Source organism: Antechinus flavipes, chromosome 5, assembly GCF_016432865.1.
Source record: "Antechinus flavipes isolate AdamAnt ecotype Samford, QLD, Australia chromosome 5, AdamAnt_v2, whole genome shotgun sequence".
NCBI lineage: Eukaryota > Metazoa > Chordata > Mammalia > Dasyuromorphia > Dasyuridae > Antechinus > Antechinus flavipes.
The window spans coordinates 206,106,479-206,119,474 of NC_067402.1; the positions used below are offsets into that span (position 1 = coordinate 206,106,479).

At 37.1% G+C, this 12,996-nt stretch overlaps 1 protein-coding gene across 1 annotated transcript; it reads left to right on the forward strand.

Moving 5' to 3' along the window:
- The first annotated feature begins 397 nt into the window (after positions 1-397).
- IL26 (interleukin 26) lies at positions 398-12,567 on the forward strand. Its single transcript, XM_051962440.1, has 5 exons — positions 398-568; positions 681-737; positions 1,005-1,139; positions 12,295-12,360; positions 12,444-12,567. The coding sequence occupies exons 1-5, from the start codon at positions 398-400 to the stop codon at positions 12,528-12,530; spliced, it is 516 nt and encodes a 171-aa protein (XP_051818400.1). The 3' UTR covers positions 12,531-12,567.
- Positions 12,568-12,996: the final 429 nt, after the last annotated feature.

The following is a 12,996-nucleotide window of genomic DNA, read 5'->3' on the forward strand; positions in this document are numbered from 1 at the left end:
TCATTATATGGCCTCCTTTTGCAGCTCTTTCTTACAAAGCCTTTACAATAATGACGTGTTTTTTCAGAATGTCATTAAAAACCCTTATTTTGTGGAAACGATAGCCTGATCATTACCAGTAAATTTAGAATTGACTTTACCTAACTGCCACACATGGTGAGGTCATTTTTTTTGATTGTGAAACAAATCGTATAAAAATGGAGCGAGCAATGAGAATGATCTTTCTATCTACAAGCTCAAAGTTATCTTGAACTGCATCTTATTGGAGAAGGTTGGGGGGGGTATAAGATAAGTAGGTTATCTTTTATCATCTAACCAACCTGAAGTAACTCAGGCAGCTAAGAGTGACACAAGACCAGTGAATGTGTGTGTGTTGGGTTGGGGTGGTGGTGCGGAAATGCAACTAAATTATATTTTGAGTTTGGGGCTGCTTTTTACCATTCTGCCTTTGGTCATTGTTGAAAGCAAAGCGCCTCACTCCACCACGGGCTGCTGTCATAAAGAAATCCTATCTGGAGCAATTGACAGCCTCTTCATCAAGGCCATGAGATTCAAAGCATCCATCCCAGTAAGTATTCAACTTTGCTTGAATGAACAATGTTACCTTGGACATTTTCAAAGTGTCAAGACATCATGGTTTGTACTGGATGGACTTAATCTCTCATTTTGTTGCATTGTAGACAGACTTCATCAAGAACATAAAACTGCTAAAAAAGAAAACCAAAAGTCTATTCATGGTAATTATGGGGGTCCTTGGTTTTATTTTATTTTTCTACATGTTGATATTCACAGAACTAATCATTTGACTCTTAATTTCTCAAAATGGCAATCTCTGATAACTAGAAGGGTATTGGTAGAGTAGAAACTAGGTAACACTTGATACTTCTTAGGGGTCTCTTGGTTCTTCAGTCTCCTAGTGAAGTTTTGATTGTAGGGGTAATATAGGGGCAAGACTGGTCATCAGTAGTAAACTTAATGCAGTGCCCCATTTGCTTGATTTCTAGAAAAACTGCCAATTTCGACAGCAACTGATTTCATTTTTCATGGAAGATGTTTTCAGGGACCTTCAATTTCCATCGAACAAAGAGATGGGTTTCATTGAGGACTTTCGTAGCTTTGGAAAGAAACTGAATCTCTGTGTAAGTATATTCTTCAAAACATTCTAATCTTTCTGACCTTATCTAGAATGAAGTCTAGAGCAAAACCACTTGAACAGTGTCTTCAAAATGAAGAGGTTTTCAAATTGAGGTTTTAGTTCCACTGAAGGCCATAAGAACTGCTAATAATTGCATGGTTTGGTAACTACATAAAATAATCAATATATAAGCCATACCTTTCTTTTCTAGGTCAAAATCTATGATCCTATTACCTTAAAAGAATGAAAATTGAAATGTATTGGATAGAACTATGGAAAAAATAGACGCAGTATTAATTGCTTAGATAATCTCTAAATGTTTAAATATTTGAAAGATGACTGTCATTTGGGAAATGAAATTCTATTCTGCAGGGTCTCAGAGGGAAGAAATAGGTCCAATGAATGGAAGTTAAAGGAAAGCAGATTTTAATTCAATTTAAGATTTTCCTAATAATTATAGTTGTTCCTAAATGGCTGCCATTAGCGGTACCTTCCTGACTCTGGAGTTTTTAAAATGAAGGTGGGACAATCATTCACTGGAGATATGGTAGAAAAGATTCATGCTTCAGGTAGGGATTAGTTTGTCTTAATGTCTTCTGAGATTAATTCTAAATCTAAGATTCTTGGAGTCAATTTACTTCCCCAACATCCCTTTGCCCCTGAAACTCTCTGATTCTCTGAAATCTTTTTGTCTTCACACCATTATAAACTCCTTTTATTTATTTTTGAATAAAAAGGTCAGGAGGTATTAATAATATTGCTTATTTCCTCCCCCCTCCTCCTTTCTCTGATATTGATTATTTGGTTGATTTTCATGTGTCCCTATTGTAAAGAATTATGTGGGACTAAGTACAAAGATAAATTTTAAATAATATCAGTTAGACTTCATACACGATATTTCCCTCTTCTTCACTTAAAATTATTATCCTCACTGTAGTCACACTTGAAGGGCATGAGGGAGAACTACCCTATAAAAGCATGTCCTGGAAGAGAAAATAAAGAGATGGATTATGCTAGATGAAAACAGATATCTCTATAGGAAGCTAAGTTTTTGCTTTGCTATTATTAGACTTTGAAGTGTGCTATTCTTATGCCCCAAGAGCTTTTCTTAAATAATATCAAGGACAGCAAAAAGGTTTTAAAGGGTGCTTGTAGAAGTCTAGTGTTGACTTTCTTGACACTGAATCAGATAGATGTCTTTTGAATTCAATAAGAGATGTTTGCCAAGAGTTTTGTCCTCTAGGAGGACATAATTTATGTCCTTAAAGAGCTTAAAATGTAATCCTTATTTACTAGCTATGTGACCCTAGGAAAGTCAACTAACTTTGTGGAATTTCAGTTTTCTTTTTTCTAAAATGAATGCTAGATTAAATAATCTCTACAATCCCTTTCCAGTTTTAAGTTCTGTAGATCTTCCATGATCTTTTTTGAGCACACTCTGATCAGATAGGAAATCGAGGCTCCACAAACTCAGCTGCCTTGATTTGGCAGATTTATATGTTATTCATGATGTTGGTTATTGCATATCACAATAGCTCAGCTTGGCAGCTCACAACCCTTTCCTCCTTACCCCAACCTGGTTCCTCCTCATAAAGGACAAAAGGAAAATTATATGGGCCCAGGATCTTGTCTTTAATGAAAAAAAAAAAAAAAAAGCATCGGTACCATCCAACCGTTGCCATAAGGCAATGAGTCAGTGAGCAGGTAACTGTAATTAATACTCTGCTGTATGGAGGCTGAATGACCAGTTAGCCTGTGGCTAACATCTCAGCCAAAAAAAAAGTGGGTCTTGTTTTTATTTTTGTTGTTGAAAGGATCTATATAGAACAGGGTGAAAGTGAAGGTGTCTCTGAGTTAGTAGAGAAATAAGAGCAATTTGATTCATCTTTAGTGATAAGACAAAGAAAGAGTTTAATAAAGGACTGGTCAGGGAGAGCTGAGGTCAGTTCCCATGCTAGCTGTATGGCTCTAGGTAAGTCAGTTAATCTCTTGAGAATTCTAGGCAGCTGTCTAACACTCTGGTTAGAAGATGCTAACCTCACCGGAAATATCCTATCCTGTGAAATCACAGGTGGTGGCAAATGGGACAAATGAGTGTGTGTGTGTGTGTGTGTGTGTGTGTGTGTGTGTGTGACAGAGACAGAGACAGAGACAGAGAAAGAGAGGAAGAGAGGAAGAGACAAAGAGAAAGAGAGAGGGAGGGAGAGAGAGAGAAAGAGGCAAATATATATACAGAGAGACACGCGCACACACACACACAGAGAGAGACAGAGAGACACACACACAGAGAAACAGAGAGACAGAGACAGAGAGAGACAGAGAGAGAGGAAAGAGAGAGACAGAGAGACAAAGAGACAGGGACAGAGAGAAACAGAAAAAGACAGAGAGAGAGAGAGAGGAAGAGGCAAATATATATACAGAGAGAGAGACACACACACACACACAGAGACAGAGACACACACACACAGAGACAGAGAGACACACACACAGAGAAACAGAGAGACAGAGACAGAGAGAGACAGAGAGAGAGGAAAGAGAGAGACAGAGAGACAAAGAGACAGGGACAGAGAGAAACAGAAAAAGACAGAGAGAGAGAGAGAGAGGGAAAGAGAGGAGAAAAAGACAGAACCAGAGAGAGAGAGAGACAGACAGACAGACAGAGACAGAGAGAGACAGAGAGAGAGATGGGGGCTGGAGACAGAGACAGAGACAAAGAGACAGAGTACTTTTCTTGCATAGGCCTTCTATAGTCTGGGCCTCTTTTTATGGGACCTTTTGCCTTGGATTCTTTTTATTAGATGGTGACTATTATATTAGTTCTTTTATTTCATCGAATATTTTAATAAGAGTGAAATATTGCACTCACCCTCCAATTTAGCCCAAAGGAGTATCATTCCACTTAGAGAAGGAAACAGCATGGAATAATAATGGAAAGGATTCTGAATTGGACTAAGCAGAGGCCTGTATTTAAATTCTGGCATAGTTACTATGAGCGCATTTAAGTGATGCAGTGAATAGAGAAGAGATTCAGCAAGACTTATCTTCCTGAGTTCAATTCCTGCCTCAGATACTAGATGTGTGACCATGGGTAGGTACTAAATCCTGTTTTCCTCAGTCTACTCACCTATAAAATGAGCCAGAGAAGGATATGGGAAACTACTCTAATGTCTTTTCCAATAAAACCCCAAATGGGGTCATAAAAAGTCTGAAATAATGGGACAAAAACCCTTGAATAGATTGTTTAACTTCTATATGGTGTTTTATTGTGTCATGGGCTCCTATCCCCTTTCTTGGTGTGTCTGCTGAAGTCTATGGTTCTGTTCTCATAATGTTTTTAGATTTCTAAAATAAAATATATAGGATAAAAAAGGAAACCAAAGGCTAGTCAAAATAAAAATGCATTTTCTCTCACTTTGCTCCACTGAAATCTATCCATAATACCAGGTACTACTGGATCCTGGTTTTGGAGCATCTGATCTAGAGAAAAGCAGCCAAGATATGGAAAAGCTTTGAGATCATAGAATCTAAGAACTGGTTGATGGGATTAGGGACATTTAGCTTGGAGAAGCAGAGTGAATGAGAAAAATCTGTCTACCATTATCTATAGGGCTAGATTATGGAAGAAGTTGAAGATTTTTTCTTCTTGAATAGAAATAAGAACAATGAATGGGATTGTCAACTTCAGCTTTATTATAAGGAAAAGATGCCTAACAATTGTTGCTCAGTCATTTTCAGTCATGTCTGCCTCATTATGATCTCATTTGGTGTTTTCTTGGCAAAGATACTCGAGTGATTTGCTGTTTCCTTCTCCAGCCCATTTTATACTTGAGGAACTGAGATAAACAGGGTTAAATGAAAATGATAGGCCCAGGGTCACATAGCTAGTAAGTGAATAAGACTGGATTTGAACTCATGAAGATGAGCTCTCTTGAATCCAGACCTGGAATTCAATCCACTGTGCCACATTTTATTGATTAGATGGCAAACAAAGTTTTGTCCAGATATGGGCTAGACCAAATGGCATATGGGGTTCTTTCCAACTCTGAAATCCTGTGATTTTCTTAGTCTGTTTCCTTATCTGTAAAGTGAGGATGATAATTCCCATATTAGCCATCTCAGTGCTATTATGAGGCTCAACTGAGACAACATGACTGCAAATTCTAGAAAAATGTCATCTCTTACTATAGACATGTATGGGGTATATCTATCGACAAACCGGGGAGGAGGCGGAAATCAAAGTAGAAGGATCCCCATACTTGGTTTTATCTTTAATGAAGTTTTCTTGTTTCTGTTGCTAGATTACTCATCTTTGTCAAATATGACTGTAAATATTCAAATATCAGCCAACTTCTGGTTTCAATGGCACAGAAAATATGCTTCCAAGAACTTATTTCTTCCTTTTTTTTTTTTTCTGAGAAATTTCATTTTCAAGTTGACCTCAACCTGACAAGGCAAATATTCACTCTTGGCCAGGCTTTGATCTAACGATTAGGAAGAGGCTTTAGGTTTTGTAGTTTTTGAAGCCGTTGGCTCCCCTGATGGTAAAATTTTATTTAATTCACACACATTCAGTCCTATCTGTATTCCATTGTAGGAATAGGCTCACCATTTTTTAGCTTTTGGCTTTCACATCAGAGAGGAATCATGGGACCACATATTTAGAGCTTCAAGGGTCTTTAGATTGAATCCAATCCTTCATTTTAGAGATGTTAATGATTAGTGACATGGCCAGTGCATGTCGGGAGTGGTATTTGCAATCAGATCCATCTCACTTCAAGTTTGGCTCTCTCTACACTACTCTTGGCTGTCTGTAAAATGAAACTTTTCCTCAATAAATCATCCCACAATCTCCTTAGTGATATCAATAACCACTAGATGAGCATTTGAATTATTGAGTTTCACTGAGTGTTAAGATATAGCAGAATACTGGGAGAAGAACCAGAAGATTTATATTCTAATCTCAACTCTGATATGAAGTAGCCATGTGATGTTGGGCAAATTAATCCATCTCTTTGGGCTTCACTTTTCTTATTTGTAAAATGAATGGGCATAGACTTGTTTTAGGTCCATTTTAGCCAACCTCCAGAAGCCTGCCTATCACAAGATGAATTATTTTGCTTACAGACATTTAAGAGATGGTGTACCAAGGATTAACAGGGCTCCAAATGGATCAATGGTAGGAAAACCTCCACTAGTGGATTATAAAAAGTAGCTTATAAGTGGACTGGGCCTGGATTCAGGAAGGCCTGAATTCAAATATAACCTCAGACTAGACATGTGACCCTAGGCAAGTGACAATATTTGTTTTAATTCACTGGAGAAGGAAATGGCAAATCACTCCAGTATCTTTGCCAAGAAAAACCCATGGACCACTTTGGTGTGATATGATCTATGGGGTCAAGAAAAATTGGACACAATTGAATGATTAAATAACAAAGATATAAATCACTTTAAGATTTATTAAAGCACTTAAATATTATCTCATTTCTTTTTCAAAACAATCTTGGAGGTAGATGTTATTATTCTCATTTTACAGATAAAGAAACTGAGGCAGACAGGATTGAGTGACTTGATCAGGGTATAACAGGTAGTGTCTGAGGCCAGATCTGAACTTGGATCCTGACTCCACTTTGTTCACTGCATCAACTAAAAACCTATATCAGTGATCAAAACCAAAATATATAAGATCAAAATGAAGCTAGATAATAAAATTTTATCTATAAAGCTTATAGAATTCAGCTATAATTATGCATTTTATTAGATATGGAAGATAATAATAAGAAAATCTGCATATGAATCTATTTTGTGTCTTGGCATAATGTGGTCAAGAGTTTAAGTCTCATCTGTGACACATACTGGCTACAGGCTAGACAGAGCATATAGTTTCCTGATGTAAGAGGCATTTTCCAAATCTATAAAATAATTGCATATAATTTTCTACAATGAGATATGAAAGAGGATGCACTGATTATGCATCAGAATTAAATAAAAAGAAACAAAGCAATATAACCAAGTATTATTATGTGTTTACTTTATGTCAGGTACTAGAATACTCTCTTGGAATACAAATGCCTATAGAAAGAAGAATAGTACCAATCTTCACAAAGCTTAGATGGAGGAAGCTAACACATAAAAAGAAGTTAGAAGCCGAAGGGAAGAACTCCCTCTCAATCTCTCTGTCTCTCTCTTTGTCTCTGTCTCTCCTCTTTCTCTCTCTCACTGTCTCTGTCTCTCTGTGTGTGTCTCTGTCTCTCCTCTTTCTCTCTCTCACTGTCTCTGTCTCTCTGTGTGTGTCTCTGTCTCTCCTCTTTCTCTCTCTCACTGTCTCTGTTTCTCTGTGTGTGTGTGTGTCTCTCTCTCTCTTTCGATCTCTCTCTCTCTCTCTCTGTCTGTCTCCCTGTATGTCTCTGTCTCTCTCTGTCTCTCTCTTTTTCTCTCTCTCTCTCTGTCTCTCTCTGTCTCTGTCTCTCCTTTTTCTCTGTCTCTGTCTCTCTCTGTCTCTGTCTCTCTGTCTCTGTCTCTCTGTCTCCCTGTCTCTCTCTTTCTGTGTCTCTGTCTCTGTGTGTCTCTCTGTCTCACTGTCTCTCTCTGTGTCTCTGTCTCTGTCTCTGTGTCTCTCTGTCTCACTGTCTCTCTCTTTCTGTGTCTCTGTCAATGTGTGTATCTCTCTGTATCTCTCTGTGTCTCTGTCTCTCTCTGTCTCAGTCTCTGTTTCTGTCTTTCTCTCTCTTTCTGTGTCTCTGTCTCTCTCTGTCTCTGTCTCTGTATCTCTCTGTGCCTCTCTGTCTCACTGTCTCTCTCTTTCTGTGTCTCTGTAACTCTCTGTGTCTCTGTCTCTGTGTGTCTCTCTGTCTCACTGTTTCTCTCTGTGTCTCTGTCTCTCTCTGTCTCAGTCTCTGTTTCTGTCTTTCTCTCTCTTTCTGTGTCTCTGTAACTCTCTGTGTCTCTGTCTCAGTTTCTGTCTGTCTCCCTCTCCTAAACTACACCCTGGGGAGAGTATTAATCCCTATTGATTCGGAAACCTCGCCCTGCGTCTCTCGGGCCAGGATATACCCGCAGAGCGCTAACTTTGCTAGATCCCCTACGCCTGGACAGGCTTTGACTCTAGGTCTGGGGTTTGACTGTAGAGAGCTGGCTAAGCCTTGTCATCAGAAGGCTGGCCAGCAGGTGGCGATACTTTTTGTTTTTGTCAGTGTCCGGAATTAAACACTTGAAGAAATGTAATTCTGAAATAGGGAAACATTCTCAGGTGTATCTCCATAACCCTGCCATGTACTTCTACTATTACAAATTATATGATTGGTGAGGGTAGGGAGTATATTCACTTTTTAAAATTATTATTAATTTATATAAATTTTTATTAATTGATGATATACATAATTATAGTATAAACATATGGTATAAAACAAGCATTATATAAGAGTATAATAAAACAACGATTGAACATGAAGTTGAAAATCTCCTATCCACAACTTGCTATTCCTTTCAAATATACAGCAAAATTATCATGTAAATTTCTTTTCTTTCTCCCTCCCACCCTAGAGATGGCTACCATTAGACACAAATAGGTATACACATATATACGTACATACAAACACACATCTATTTTGCAATATGAACTGGAATGTATAAGAGCATGAGAATAAAAATGCAATAGGGGAATTTTACATATATGCATATTTATATTAATATATGTAAAATTATCCTATACATACTTCTACTTTCCAGTTTTTTCTTCAGATGCAGACAGTCTCTTTCTTCATATGTTACTTAAGGTTAATTTGGGCATTTATAATATTTATAATGCTATTTCATTTTGTTCTTCACATCATTCCTGAAGGGAAGGTATTATTGTAATTCTCATTTGCAAATAAGATAGAGTGAAATGACAGGGTAGCCTAGCTACTAAGTGCACTACAGCCTTCTGGACAAGATAGGTAATTGAGTAAATGTTGGTTAACTTGCGTGATTTTTTCTGAAGCCAGGTACTTGCTGATAAATAGAATCTCTGTAAGATTTTGTCTTTCTTCTGTTGGGTTTGGTAAGACCATTGTAATATCATCTGCAAATGGCTAATAAGATAGGAAACAATACCAATGTTTGTTTGACTTTTGGAATGATAGCAACTGTCAATGGTTTGGCAGATGAAGGGAAAATAGTAGTAAGAATGACTCTATTTCATTTTCTTCTTAGTTGCAAAAACCAAAGGATGGGATGATTGTTTACTTTTGTGTTCCTTATTAGCATATTAATTACTCAAAAGAAATTCTCCTTCCCCCATTTTCTTCATTCCCATATTGGAGCCATGAAGAACTGGGTTCAAATCTCTACTTTGACAACCTGCTGTAAGTCTTTAAACATGCCATTGAACTCTTCAGAGCCTTAAGCAATTCTAATTTGTAGATGAATTACTCATAGGCCTTAGTGGAGAATTTCCATACTGGTGTTTCCCAGAAATCTAGACATTAAAGTAAAAAAATAGAAAATCTTTTTCTTTCATAGAGATGGAGTTAAGCTTTTTTCTCTAGTTCTTAATTAAACTCCCCTGGGAGAATTTGGATCATGATCCTGTCTAGACTGGGACCACATGCCATCAAGTTTTGCTCCCTTGCTGCCCCAGAAGAAAACAGTATCTTTTATACAGGAATATCTTTTCTTATTTCTGTTCATTTAGAATTGGTCCATTTTGGACTATTTGCATCAAGTTAATAGGTTTATTCTTCATTCAAAAATGGCTCATTATTCTCACTCAGAATTTTTTATTTTATTTTATGGTGGATTCTTGGTACTTTAACCATATCATCATGGCATATACCACATTGGTAAGTGAACCTTTAGTAGTGTCTAAACTATTGAAAAAACTGCAAGCACTGTCAGTGCAAATTAAATTTTAACACCTAGAGAATTCTGAGACAAAGCCCCAACCAACCCATTTAATCTACCCTGATACACAAGGCCTACAAAACAGGGTATCTGCATCTATGTTGCTCCTTTTTGGTTTATGCAATTCACCCCCACTTGCAATATATATTGATTCATAATGGTCAAGGGGCAGTGAGGTGGTTCAATTGATGGACGACTAGGCTTGGAGTCAGGAATATATGAGTTCAAACCTAAATTCAGAGACTTGCTGACTGTTTGATCCTGAGTAAGACACTTCGATTCTATATATACCAGTTCCTCATCAATAAAATGGGAACACCCTGGAGAAGGAAATGGTCCATGTGGTCATGGGAATTTGGACACAACTGAATGACTATACTATAATATACTTATCAAGTTTGGCTGTCAAGTTTTGTTTGATACCATTCAACTTGTTATTTATTAAGATAGAGTTAATGGATTTTTTTGTCTGTATCTGAAATTGGGTTCTATGTATAATGTCTTAACATGTTTTAGTAATATCATACTTAAGGACCTTCAATTCTGATTTTGAGTAGGATAATGGGTCTCATGGTCAGTAATTTTCCCAAGATGGAAACATTTAGCAAGTTCCCAATAGTTACTACTTTTCTGATATGAAATTTCCCCAGGGGTGCTGTGTTTTATTGAAAGAATGATCAATTTGAATTGGAATTGTTGTACAGTGCTGTCCAACTCGTTGTGACCCCATGGACTTATCCATAGGATTTTCTTGTCAAAAACACTGGAGTGATTTGCCTTGTCCTTCTTCAGGTCATTTCACAGATGAGGAAACTGAGGCAAGTAGGGTTAAATGACTTGCCCAGAGTCACACAGTTGCATATTGTAGCCTGGATTTGAACTCAGGTTCTCTCCACACCAGGTCCTACACTCTTTCCACTGATTTACCCAGGTGTCCCAGGAACAGAATTAAAGTACTTGGATTCAAATCATGGCTCTGGCCCTTCTTCCCTATATAACTTTGGACAGTCATTTGACTTTTCTTGTCTGTAGTTTTGGCATCTATAAAATGAGAAATTTGGACTAGATGACCTCAAAGATTCTTTCAAGATTTAAATCTGTGATGGAATCAGACTAAAATTGTGTGCAGCAAAACAAAATTTGTTTGGATCAGCAAGAGCTGTGTGTGTGTGTGTGTGTGTGTGTGTGTGTGTGTGAGAGAGAGAGAGAGAGAGAGAGAGAGAGAGAGACAGAGAGATAGAGAGACAGAGAGACAGATAGAGACAGAGAGACAGAAACAAAGAGAGATAGAAACAGAGACAGGAGTCTGACATGACTGAACAGCAATAACAAGGTCAGATTTCAGCAAAACAGACATTTGTCAATGGAAGCTTGAGATAAACAATCTCTAGTCTATGTGCCACATTCAGTAGTCTTTTTGCATGTTGTTTTAATATTTCAAACATGGTAAGACCATCAAGGAGAACCAGAACTCATTAGTCTTGAGTTATTTATATATTGCTCTATTTTCTCCAGTATTTAGAAAGTAATCAGTATCTTGGAAATTCCTTGGAGCACTGCTAAAATTGGTAGGATTTTACTAGATAAATGAAAGTATTCTCTTTATTTTCTTCTGCTAATGGAGCCTAAGCTTCCTCCTTCCCTTCCTTCCTCCCTTCCTTCCTTCCTCTTTTCCTCCCTGCCTTCCTCCCTCCTTTCCTTCCTTCCTTCCTTTTTTCTTTCTCTTTCTTTCTCAAGGACATGTATGCTATCAACTATTACACTACAATTCAACATAGATGGAGAAGGATTCACCACTACAACTGCCCTGACAAGTTCATCCAGATTCTGGTTGATGACCTCCTGGTCCATAGACTGATAAGAGTCTTTCCATTCTGGTTCTTATGTGTGACAATTTCAGTGGCAATCAGCCAGTCCTCTGGTAGAATGGTGAGATCTGTAATCAGGAAGACTCAATTTTTGTGACTTCACATCTAACTTTAGATCCTTATGATCTGTGTGACTATGGTCAACTCAATTAACCCTGTGTGCCTCAGTTTCCTCATCTGTAAAGTGAATTAAAGAAAAAATGGCAACTCACTTCAACATCTTTGCCAAGAAAAGCTCAAATCAGTTCATTTAGTGTTGGACATCACTGAAACAACTGAACAATAACAAAGACAACTTTATCCACTAAATCAAATAAAGGACACATGTGGGGTTGATCCTCAATTTCCCATTTCTTTTGGCCTTTTCAAGCTCTTAAACAATTTTCTGCATTTTGATTACCTTCTCAGTTTCCTTGTGCTCCTTACACTGGGGAGATGAAGCCCATCACCAGAATTAAGAGAGTATTTTACAAGGTAAGCATATCCACGTTTTCCAATAGACTTTGTTTTGTCAACATAAATCACTTCTGTTTTTAACATAAAAACCTTATCTGCAGATTGGAAACAAGGGAGCCTACAAAGCCATCAGTGAACTTGATATCCTTTTTCTCTGGATAAAAAATTACCTAGATGGCATTAACTAAGACACCAAGGACATTATCTCTAAAATGCATTGAAGAGTACCAGTGGAATGAATTTATAAAAACACCTAATTTAATTGAAACTCTTCATATATGTGTGTGTACACTTAGTATGGAGAGAAAGTTAGCTATTGAGTGAATAAAGATTTGAAGTTGTTAACATTGGCATCTTGCAATAATCACTAGCTATGAAGGTTTCTAATTTATTCATTTAGTATTTTGTTTTCCCTTATTTACATATAAATTTTTTCAACATTCATTTTTTAAAATTTTGAGTTCTAAATGGAAGTTTTTTTTTTTTAATAATTAGTTTGTTTTCTATTTTACTACAAATTTCATTGCAGGACTTTCATTTGAAGGCAAAAACAGGAGTAACTTCATTTCAAATTATGTGAAAAAGAAAACAACAGAGAAACTCCATACTTTAATATTATATAAAAGGGCCAGATTTCAATCTAACATTCTAGCT

Excerpts from the sequence above, each read along its gene's own strand:
- IL26 (XM_051962440.1), top strand. The coding sequence starts at position 398 with ATGCAACTAAATTATATTTTGAGTTTGGGGCTGCTTTTTACCATTCTG. Across the intron at positions 738-1,004 it reads AAACCAAAAGTCTATTCATG|AAAAACTGCCAATTTCGACA; the intron begins GTAATTATGGGG and ends CTTGATTTCTAG. Across the intron at positions 12,361-12,443 it reads TTAAGAGAGTATTTTACAAG|ATTGGAAACAAGGGAGCCTA; the intron begins GTAAGCATATCC and ends CCTTATCTGCAG.